The 12472-nt window shown below is 41.6% G+C and overlaps 1 protein-coding gene across 3 annotated transcripts in view; it reads left to right on the top strand.

Moving 5' to 3' along the window:
• CFH (complement factor H) overlaps positions 1–12472 on the top strand; it is a 712377-nt gene that overhangs the window by 699299 nt on the left and 606 nt on the right. For all 3 annotated transcript variants that reach the window (XM_073582879.1, XM_073582878.1, XM_073582877.1), the window contains 3 exons: positions 8479–8646; positions 8734–8928; positions 11384–11572. In XM_073582879.1, coding sequence (XP_073438980.1) covers positions 8479–8646; positions 8734–8928; positions 11384–11572 — 552 coding nt within the window. The remainder of the gene's footprint in view (positions 1–8478; positions 8647–8733; positions 8929–11383; positions 11573–12472) is intronic.

The following is a 12472-nucleotide window of genomic DNA, read 5'->3' as shown; positions in this document are numbered from 1 at the left end:
TTGTTTCCTCTTTTGGAACCCCCTCGTATGGCAGACAGCTGTAGCCTCCTTCTTCTGGCTCACACGTTGCTGTTGTGCCTCTGAGTCTTACGTGGGAACAGAGCATTTACAGCCTCCTGTTCCTCCAGTTTCTGCTGCAGGAACATCAGCATCCATACAACCTCAGAGACCGGACTCCAGACCATATGCTACGCTAGAAGTGAGCCTGAACTCCGCTCAATCCTCCAGCTCTTCTTCTCCCGTCCTTTTCACTCCTCACATGAACTAACTAACTTCCCCTTCCCGGCCCCCAGAGAGCAGCTCCTCCCCCCAGTTTGGTTCAGAGCTCGCTCTGCTGGTCTGGAGTGGGAACTGTGCTGTGTGTTGTTTTTAACTGATAGAGAGACCCTTTATTGCTTCCAAGCATGACATCACGCTCCCTAGGAGGAAGGTAATGCCACTGTGGCGACCATACTCCTGGGGGCGCCACATTAATATTACTAAAAGCTCTACTGAACAAACACCTTCTCGTCCTTCGCAAATGACAACATCTGTTACTGGATGGGCCACTTGACTCCCTTTTTTAGGCAGCTGCACAGCCATACGCCTTGTAGATGAGGGTCAGAAAGAGCATGTGCTCCAGAGGATGGCAAGCACTGCATCAAGTGGCCTCTCCTCCTCCTCTTCCTCCACCTTAACATCAGACACAGTACAACCCTCAAATGTGGCATGCAAATCACCCTTGATTGCCCCAAATTGTCACAAATTTCCAACCTCCCAACTGACTGTGGGGAATCACATTTGGGTCAGTCTGCAGAGCTGTTCACACATTCTATTCCATAGGCAGCAGTAGTCTGCTCAAAAGATTCACACACTCAAGAGGATGTAAGCATCTACACTCATGCCAGAAAATTTTTCCTGTTGGATCCGGGGCTGAACGAAGTAGGATCTAAGCAGAATCCAGACTCTTGTCACCAGACGCTAATCCCCAAGGGTGGAGGTGATACTGATGAGACTCAGATACCAGAGACTTACACAGACTGTACTGTGCTGTCAGGGCAGGAAGAGGAGGAGGGTGCCTCTCAAGGCGAAGAGTGGGAGCACAGTGAGAGGATGAAGATGAGGTTGTAGATCCCACTTGGTGTGAACCCTGAGGCACACAGCTGAGTAGATCAGCAGAAGAGTTGGATCATGAGGAAAACGAGGAGGTTACATTGTGGCTTACAGCACAGACAAGGAGTGATGCAACCATGACAAGAACTGCATCCTCAGCCACAACTATGACTGTGGCCAGATCCGGTCTTGAGTCTGCAGTTCACAGGGGCATCAAGGGTTGCATAACCTGGCCCTGTTTGAGACCTCAAAGAATGACCAAACTCCCATTATCTGCCAACACGCTTGAACTGGCACATGCGCAATCAACATGCCTTAGCCTAGGAATCATACTGTGCTAAAATGTGGACTAGCAGGCCTCGCCAATTACTGGCCATCCCATCAACCACATCTGCTGCTTCTTTCTTCTCCATCACTATGTCAAGTGTTCTCACACAGGTCCCCGGGCATAAAACCACCACTTGTTTACCCCCTACAGTCGGGGATAGAGGATGTCAGCTGCTACAGAAGTGAAGATGCCTGCTGTTTTTGTTTCACCAAGCAAAACACATCTTTCTCAATCCACCATAACTAGTGATGAGCGAGTAAACTTGTTACTCGAGATTTCCCAAGTATGCTTGGATGATCACTGAGTATTTGTATGTGCTCGGGGATTTAGTTACTGTCGCCGTAGCTGCATGATTTGCGGCTGCTAGACAGCCTGAATACATGTGGTTAAGGGTTAGGGTCAGGGTTAGGGTTAGAATTAGGGTCAGGGTTAGGGTTAAGTATGGTTTGGTTAAGGGTCAGGGTTAGGGTTAGTTAGGGTTTAGGGTTTGGGTTAGGGTTAAGTATGGTTTGGTTAAGGGTTAGGGTTAGGGTTAGGGTTAAGTATGGTTTGGTTAAGGGTTAGGGTCAGGGTTAGGGTTAGGGTCAGGGTTAGGGTTAGTTAGGGTTTAGGGTTTGGGTTAGGGTTAAGTATGGTTTGGTTAAGGGTTAGGGTCAGGGTTAGGGTTAGGGTCAGGGTTAGGGTTAGTAAAGTCATGGTTTGGGTTAGTGTGAGGGGCCACCTAATGTTGGAAAAAAACGCAAACGCGGTAAAAACGCACTAAAAACACATACAAACGCATAAAAACGCTGCGTTTTTTTCATGCATGCTCATAAAAATGCTTGAAAAAAACGCAGCAGTTGTATGCTTTTGTATGCGTTTTTTCAATGCGTTTTTTTGCGGGAAAAACGCGCTGCAAAAAAAAGCAAGTGTGAAACTAGCCTTAATGAGACACGCATTTCAGCAATGCAGAGGAAATCCCTTCACCTCCATACTACGCAGCCAGGGCTCACCGAAATCAGGCAGTGTTTAAACTAATATGCCTTGGAGATTGGAGATCATAGTCACACAGCTATTTGTGGACAGCTATTCCTCCAAGTTAGCGCAATGACTATCGCCACTAAACCTGGAGCCAGGGAAGGCCATGTGAGATAATGGTGCAAACATAGTGGCAGTCCTATGCCAGGAAAACCTCACTCACGTGCCTTGCATTGCTCATGTCCTCAACCTAGTAGTACAGCAATTTCTCTGCCACTATCCTTGCCTGGAAGCGATGCACTACTGCAGAAAACACAGTTGCTGTGTGCTCACTTCCATTGATCTCACCCCTCAGGTCATCAACTTGCATTGGTTAACTGTTTGATTTGCTATGTGCCGACATGATGGAATTCCACTCTGCACTTGTTGCAGCGATTGTGGTAGCAGTGACGAGCTCTGGTGCAGTATGTTCTTTTGCATAGCCTAAGCCAACGCAGTACGGACTTGGTGCAAATCACGCTTGCAGAGTGGACACAAACGAAGGACCTCTCCACCCTTCTGCACAGTTTTGAAATGGCTACTAAGATGGTTAGCGCTGATCGTCTACATGCTGAAGCACACTTTAAATAGTCTGCGTGGGAAGGTGGTAGTCCCAGAGGAAGAGGTGGAAGCAGAGGAGCATGTGGAAGAGATAATATCTCTAAGCTCTTGACTCTCGTCGCAAAGACGGGTGCCATTGGAGGATGGATTACTGCGATCGAGGGAGGCTCGTGGTACCAAACAAACTGTTAGTGAAGGTGCAGGAGCCAAGGAACAAATTTATTAGGAAGTGGTGATGGAGGTGCAACAGTCAGGAGATAAAGAGGATAATGATGCACTCTCTGTTGTCCGTGGTTGGCGGGAGGGACGAAGGAAGCAAGCTTGAGTGTTACCCCGCCACCAACACACCACAGACCTCATGGAAGGCTTTACTGAGCTATCTTTAACATGATGCCCATATTTTTAGGGTTAAAAATAGTGCTGACTTCTGGCTTGCTGCTCTGTTAGATCCACGGTACAAGAGTAAATTTTGAGAGATGCTTCCACCCTGTAAAAGGACGTGTGCATGCTGGAGTATTGTAACACACTTGTAGACAATCTTAAGAGTGGTTTTCCCCAAGACAGCACTGAGGCATGGTGTGCATCACAGTTCTAGACGTCCAACCCCAGGAACGTCAAGGCGTCACCACAAAAACACTAGCAGCAATAGCAACAGCAGTGTTAGTGGCATAAGCAATTTGAGTCATTTCACACATTTTTTAGACCAGTCAATTAATGTCACTTTACCTGGTATCTACCCCTAAGTTGTTCTGTTTGGGAAGGTTTTTGTCCGCCCTTAAGGTGTTTTCTATACGTTTGGTTTTGCCTCCCATTGAATTCAATGGGATTCGGATAAGTTTGACGAACCATTCGTTGAACATGTTCAATGAACATCGGGACATTTGCCCAACCAAACCGAACCTTGAAAGGTTCACTGATCTCTAGAAATGACTCAGGGGGAAAGTATTGAATATGCTTACTGAAACTTAATTAATATTTTGTGCAAAAGCCTTTGTTGTTGATGACAGCTTTAATAATTCTCCTGCATCAAGAAACATGCATTGCTCAGGTGTGATTTGGGCTCATTCTTCCACACAAACACTCTTTAAACCAGATTCCATGGCCTCATAGCTAGCTGCAGGTTTTCGTTGACACCAGGGGAAAAAGTCTCAGTGGGCCCCTTTAACACACATCACGATTCATGATGCACAGATATATCAGAGAAATATACAGCTCTGGCAAAAATTAAGAGACCACTTTCAAATGTTCAGTTTGTCTGATTTTTCTCTTTATAGGTATATTTTTGAGTACAATGTAAATTGTTATTTTAGTCTACAAAATTTTGACAACATGTCTCCGAATTTCCAAGCAATAAATTTTGTATTTTTTTTCTGATAAAGAAAAATGGTCAAAATAAAAAAAAACAGTGCTTTCAGACCTCAATAATGCAAACAAAAAAAGTTCATAATAGTTTAGAAACAACAATACTAATGTTTTAACTCAGGAAGAGTTCTGAAATTGATATTTTGTGGAATAACAATGATTTTTAAAAACAGCTTTCATGCGTCTTGGCATGCTTGCCACCAGTCTTTCACACTGCTTCTGGCGCAACAATTTAAGCAGTTCTTTTTTGTTTGATAGCTTGTGACTATCCATCATCCTCTTGATTACATTGCAGAGGTTTTCAATGAAATTCAGGTTTGGAGAATGGGCTGCCAATGACGGGGTGATTTTGATGTGGTGGTCTCTTTATTTTTGCCAGAGCTGTAGGTATAGTACAGTGCCAAAGATTTCACTTAGTTCTTACATTACATGAGTGATATCTATTGTAAATTCTACAATAGGTCAGAATCCACACAGTATAGTCCTCCATACAGTATTTTACAACTTAGTGCTCCATACAGAATAATGAGCCCCATATATTGCTCCATACAGCATAATGAGCACCATATAATGCTCCATACATAATGGGACCTATATAATGCTCATTACATAATGAGCCCAATATATTGTTCCATACATTATATGATAGCCTCATATACAGTAATACTCCATACAGTATATAATGGCTTCACATATAATGCTCCAGTTTATGATGGGCTCCATATAATGCTCCATATAGAATGAGCCCCATATAATGGTCCAGTAAAGGATGGGCCTCACATGATGCTCCAAACAATAAAAATCAAATATGCACCTTTTTTTCGCTGGCCGCTGCACTGCTCCGGACTCCTCAGCATCACCATTTTCTTGCTCTCTGCAAAGTGACTGTTAAGGGCAGAGAGTGTGTAAGGGGGTGAGATTTGATGTCTTACTTCCTCCCCTTCCCTCTGATTGTCTCCTGGTTGTTAATGTTTACAAATGTGTCTATGATAAATGCTTGCAGTACTGCTACATATAAATTATGTATTATCGCTCATCTTTAATGGTATTGCCACATGTAGGTGTTACCATTTTTTAGAAAGTTGTAATATTTTGTCTTGTATTCTTGCATCATATTATTACATAACATAATGTGTCTGTTGTGCATGTACAGTTAGGGAAAGTTAGTGCATCCTTTTGGGGACATTAGAGGAGAGCACTTTTAGTATATAGTTCCTATAGACTCGGGTAAGTGTAGTTCTGTTGAGGGCCACTAGATGGGGGCATACTAGTGGGACTGATAGGTGTAGCTGATAGGAGGGTTATTTGTAGGAGGGGCTGCCGATGTAACGTGTGAAGTACTTAGTAAAGAAAGAGTTGAAGTTAATCTGGACTTTGTCTCCATGGATGTGGGTCGCCTGAGAGAGGGACCGGTATTGCCTGGGAAGTGCCCAGAGGAAGCTGATTATGGAGATGCAGGTATGCAGAAGAGAAGAGTACATTTTCCTGTAGGGAAAGGACTGGAAATGGATATGGCAATTGTTCAGGTCAGGACTAGAGTCCTGTCCCAACCCTTACAAGTGCGCTGCATTAACGTCTCCACGCCTTTTGACCTGAAATGTCACAGAGTCAGATGATATGGAAGACTCCACAACAGACTAACAGGGAGGGGTAAGTATTGTTAGTACCAGGGCTCTGAGCAAGAGGTATGAATGGGCTCCCCGCCTGCTCAGGGCCCTGGCACTTGCCCAGGTGCGCTGGGTGCTGACGCTAGCTCTGCGTGGCCTCCTTCTATGAACTCTGAGCTTTAGTTCCTTCCAAAAATGTTTTACTGGATTCAGATCAGGTTGTTGGCTGGACCATTCTAGCAGCTTCATTTTCTTTCCTTGAGTTTATTTAACTGTGCTTTTAAGATTATTGTCTTAATGAAATGTCCACCCTCATTTCATCTTCATCATCCTGATAGATGGCAGCAGATATTTATCAAGAATGTCTCATTACATTTGTCCATTTATACTTCCTTTAATGAAATTTGCCAGTGCCATATGCTGAAAAACAGCCACACACGATTTCTTTTAAACATCCATTTCTTTTAAACATCCAAACTTCATTTTTGGTATGTTTTTTTTTGGGTGATATGCAGTGCCCTTTGGCCTCCAAACAAGGTGTATATTATGTCATCAAAAGATTTCAATCACGGGTCTTATCTGACCAGAGTACATTCACTCTTTATTTCACAGGCTTGTCTAAATTTTGTTGAGCAAGCTTTAAACATGCTTAAACATGTTTTTGTTCAGCATTAGCATCTTGCAAGGTGAGCGTGCATAGAGGCCATGGAGGTTGAGTGCATTACTTATAGTTTTCTTTGAAACAAGTGTACCTGTTAATTCTAGGTTTTTCTGTAGCTTTCCACAGGTGGTCCCTGACTCCTGAACAACTCTTCTGATAATTTTTTCACTTGTCTCTCTAAAATCTTGCGGGGAACACCTAGTCATGGCCAGTGTTCTTTCCAGTGTTCTTCTGGATTGTGACCCCAACAGTGTTCAATGGGACCATTAGTAATTTAGAAATTGTTCTGTAGCCATTGCCATCAGTATGATTTGCAACAATAAGTGTCAGGAACACCTCACTCCACTTGCTCACTGAGCCAGTGCGCATGTCCTGAGTATAAAAACTGTGCACAAAGATACCTGTGGAGCAGGGCAGCAGTGGTGACAATGCGTGCTCCAGACTAACAGGACCTGAAGCACGTGACTGCTGAGGGCGTGGTCTAAACTCCAGAGAGCTAGGAGCTGAGAAAAACTCCTAGAATGGTAACTAAGGGACAAAGTTACCAAGGGGCATAGACAGAGACACGTAAACCGATCAGACCGGGGTCAAAGCATGAGATAGCACAAGAGTACCAAAGGGTTAGACAGAACGGATAGTCAGGACGAAGCAGTAGATCAGTAAACCAGAACAGGCAATAGACAGTACAATAGGTGCAAATGGTAACGGAGTAACGATAGCCAAGCCAGGAGGTCAGAACCGGAGAAGACAACAGTACCAAAACGTGAGACAGAGAACAGAGTGAGGGGACAGACCGGGTCATACACGGGAAGCAAACAAGAAATGCAGCATACACGCACACCAGGGGGTGAGACACACAGCCAGAACAACAGTATAGCTGACAGGGAATCCTGGTCTGGAGTGGGCATAAATACCCCTCCCAGATCCAAAGGGAGGCCAGCAAAAGCCAACCCTGCGAGAACAGGACATTAACCATCTCCTATACCATGACAATAAGGTTGCAAAGGTCTTGAGACAGCTCACTGGTTTTACCCAAGATGAGATATTTCTTGTGTGGCACCTTGGTAATGAGACACCTTTTTGTATGCTATCAGCTGAATCAGCTCCTATTACTTTTCACTAAGTGGCAAGATTGCTTTACCATTACTGATAGATTTTAGCTGGTGTCATGGCTTTCTATGGCTTTTTACATCTCTCTTTCTTCATGTGTTCAATACTTTTTCCCTATGTAATTTTTCATTAGTACACATAACTCTGGGTTCTGATACGTTAAGTTAAGAAGCTCCACACATTGTCCTCCATCATGCTCCAGCCCAGACCTTCTTCTCTTTGCCTTGCCTAGGGCAGACCAAAGTATTGTTGTGCACATGTGCAGTGCTCTTTGTCCTTTCCCGCACATGCTCATTTCGGTACTTTGCTCTGCCGTGGCAGGGCAGAGAGAAGTACACCATAACAGGAGCGTGATGGAAGACATTTTGTGGATGATGCAGGATGCATCATCCACACAAAAAAGGGAAGAGGATGGCAATCGCAAAAGGAGAATAGGTGCTGATCCAGACCAGTGGCATCCATGGGACCGTACCACATCGTAAGTGAGTATAATACGTTGTTTTTTGCACAGAGAATTGAGGAATGCTGTATACGAAGGTGCTGGCCTTTATTTATATGGGAAAAACCTTGTGATAGCTTTCTTTTAAAATTGATTGACCAGAAGATGGACAATAAACTGTTGTGTATCTTTTCAGTAAGGAATGAATTGTCTAGAAATTACCCCTGCAATCTAAAACTGAAATCACATATGCCTCAAAAGGGTAATGCACATGTTTCTAGTTTTGGCTGATGAAAAGATTTCATTAATTATTACGTTTTAGGAAGCTGCAAGGCTCCAGAAATCCAAAATGGATTCCTTAAAACTCCTGAAGACAGTTATGACTCTGGCCATTATGCAGAATTTGAGTGCAATAAGGACCATATAAAGAATAACCTTTTAAGTCCTAAGTGTGAAAATGGTAAATGGACTCATCATCCAGTATGTTACAGTAAGTACAAAGGACATGTAGAAATATCTAGTGTGTTGTAAAAAAATAAAAACTTAAAAAACTGTCTCCTTCTGAACTTTTACTCAGGTCCATGTGAAGTCTCATCAGAAGACCTTTCTGCCAGTAACATTCAGCTAGTTTCAACTGATACTGGTAAAAGTTATAAACACGGTGCAGAATTACAGGTTTCCTGCAAGCAAGGATACAAACGACCGAATCAACCAAGTTTCTTCATTGAATGTAACAATGGGACATTTAAGAATTTACGATGCTTCTCTGGAAGTAAGAATAATTTTTGTTTCTTGTTACTAACAATTAAGAGTTGTGAGAGTCTGAGTTTTCTCACAACAACTGATAAGTTCTTATCACTGCAGAAAGTATTAACGACAAAAGTCTCCAACTCATCAAAACTTTTATGCTCAAAAAGTGGTGTAAAAGCTTAGAAAAGTCGGAAAAGTTTGGATTTTTCATGCCAGTTTCTCACAGCTCAACTGATGAGGATGGAGCTTGGGCTTGGACAGGAGTGCAGCGAGGGCGTGACTCCACAGCTAACCTAATTCATATCAAGCTGTGTGGTTCCCCACAACAGAAATCAAACTACAGTCACTCATTGTAAAGCACAATACCCAAGCCCATTATCCTTCAAAGGAGCGGGCTACACTCTCAATGCACAAATATATCACAAAGGTTATGTCACTGTCAGGTGACCCAATAACCAAGAGTGTCACTCATTTCATAAAATACATGTTTTATTAAACATTAATTGACATACAACCATAAAACCATTGCCTCAAACCAACACTAATAGGAAGGAGAAACACCAAAAGGATACAATTCCAATTATATAATGTGTCAAAATTTAAAGAAAATGACTACAGTATCCTGAATAATATAATATGCCCAACAATATACTTAGTATTTATTGATTAGATACATTTTTAATTAAACTATAGAAAATTGCATGCAAAAAACCTGCATAGATGTGAATAAAATTTACTGCCTTAATTTGAATAGAATCTAACACATAATTCACACCATTGAATGACTATTCATTAATCAGCTGTTGCTGCTGCTACACCACCATAGCTTAACACATATAATATGCCCCACAATATACTTAGTATCTTTAATTAGATACAACAGGGCTAAATGGCTGTAGAAAATTGCATGCAAAAACCTGCATAGATGTGAATGAAATTTACTGCCTTAATATGAATAGAATCTAACACACAATTCACACCATTAAATAACTATTCATTAATCATCTATTGCTGCTGCTACACCACCATAGCCTTACACATGTGGATTCTAATCACCCACAATATGCAATGTATGCAGGCATTGCTGCTACAGCGCTACCACAGCTTCTCAAGTATGCAGGTTAAAATGACCCAAAGCATGAAAATAAATGTGATGAATAAATCGCCAAATACATATTACCTGAGCAGTGTGCACAGTGGAGTTAGGCATAGAGTAGGATGCTGCTTCCCCGCACCCCTATACTAAGTATATTGTGAGACATATTATATGTGTAAGGCTATGGCGGTGTAGAAACAGCAACAGCTGATTAATGAATAGTTATTCAATGGTGTGAATTGTGTGTTAGATTCTATTCAAATTAAGGCAGTCAATTTTATTCACATCTATGCAGGTTTTTTGCATGCAATTTTCTATAGTTTAATTAAAAATGTATCTAATCAATAAATACTAAGTATATTGTTGGGCATATTATATTATTCAGGATACTGTAGTCATTTTCTTTAAATTTTGACACATTATATAATTGGAATTGTATCCTTTTGGTGTTTCTCCTTCCTATAAGTGTTGGTTTGAGGCAATGGTTTTATGGTTGTATGTCAATTAATGTTTAATAAAACATGTATTTTATGAAATGAGTGACACTCTTGGTTACTGGGTCACCTGACAGTGACATAACCTTTGTGATATAGTCACTCATTGTAGTAAGATTTCTGGAGTGGAGCATGGAGGCGCACGCTACTTGTCAGATGCTCCAAATTCATGAAGAGGTGTGTACCATTTCATAAATCATAGGCATCTGACTCCACCATAGCTCATCAAAACCAGTGAGAAAATGGACAGTCTTGATAAATCGGGATCATAGAGGTAAATTAATGGAGAGCTAATTTTTATTTTGGCACATGCATGGGGTCTCAAACTTGTAACCACCCCTATGAAGTTGTAAACTAGAAGCAGACAGGTACAACTGTGCACTGGACATATCCAATTTAAATAAATTGGATCCAGTTTTGGCTAAGCATCTTCTTAACTTCATTAATTCATCTTTAAAGGGAATCTGTCACCCCATTTTTCGAGCATCAGCTGCCGGCACTGCCATCAGGGGCTTATCTACAGCATTTTGTAATGCTGTAGATAAGCCCCCAATGAAACCTGAAAGATAAGAAAAATTAGTTATATTATACTCACCGGGGGGTGGTCCGGTCTTGGTCTGATGGGTGTTGCGGTCCGTTGCCTCCCATCTTCTAACGGTGATGTCCTGTGGGTCATTAGATAGATCAGTTCATTAAATAGAAATTGTCGACTCAGACTTATGATAAGTACTCAGAACAGTGCACTAAACAGAGGAAGCTAAAGTAAAGCGTGCCATTATATGATAACACAAAAGAACTTATAGGATAGTTATGGAGGTTTACAGGAAAGTTGATATAAATTACAATGATTATTATGTGGATCTCATATTTACCATTTGATTTCATAGACACTTGCCGCATAGATCAAGATTATCTTGATGGAAACAACTTAGAATTGGATGAAGTTCATAATACTGACGTTTACTATGAGATCGGGGAAACAATTAAGTTTAAATGTAAGAATGGATTTAGTCATCGTGATCATCAACCAACTGGAACATGTGCTGAAAAAGAACTGATCTATCCAAAATGTATAGGTAAAGTAAAGAAAAAATTATTTCAACTTCCAATTGAAAAAAAAATCAGTGGGACTATATGACTTCTGAAGACTTAATTTTATTGGTAATCCCTCTGGAGTAGTTTACATGGTGAATCTGAACCAGTAGATGCTGAATTGTAGAGCTAAAGGCTGCCTAGTTGTAAGAAATCATAATAACAACAGTAAAGGGAATCTGTCTCTAGGTTTTCTCTTTTCCATCTGAAAGCAGCATGATATAGGGGCAAAAACCCTGATTCCAATAGTGTATCATTTACTTTACTGGTTGTTGCAGTTTTGATTTAAAAGTATTTTGTACACTGCAGATCTAGCAGTTCTCTGAATGCTGAGCTCTGTATACCCCCCCACACACACACCACTGATTCGCAGCTTTCAGTGTACTTGGTGCAAAATGAGAAAGCAGCCAATCACTGGTGGTAGGGGAGCTTATTCAGAGAAGTTGGAGGTCTACATGGCAGCAGGTTTACTAGTCCTCTAGTGATAATCTCCTGCTGATGAAAGAGTGATTTTATCAAAACTACAGAAAGCATCCCAGTATGTGACACATTGCTGGAATCAGGGTCTCTACATGATACTGCTCTCAGATTAGGTAGAAAAAACCTGGTGACAAATTTCCTTAAAGAGGTGTGAAATTAGAATGCATTTACTGACTTTTCCATCATCTATACTTTTGTGTATGTAATTTTTGTGATAAACTTGGTAACTTTTGTTCAGTTCCCATTTCACAACTTATAAAGGTTTGTTCAGTTATAGAAAGTTATCACCTATCCGAGGTATAGGTGATAAATCTTTGATCTTTGGGGGGCCAGCCCGATTGACAGAATGTGGAACTTTGAACCCCAGTAAAAGCTAGAGTGGCAAGTCAGATATCTTCCACTCC

This window comes from Dendrobates tinctorius, unplaced genomic scaffold (genome assembly GCF_039654945.1).
Source record: "Dendrobates tinctorius isolate UK_male_01 unplaced genomic scaffold, ASM3965494v1 ptg000074l, whole genome shotgun sequence".
Classification (NCBI taxonomy): Eukaryota; Metazoa; Chordata; class Amphibia; order Anura; family Dendrobatidae; genus Dendrobates; species Dendrobates tinctorius.
Note: the sequence above shows the minus strand (reverse complement) of the source record. Positions and strands in the feature narration are given on the sequence as shown.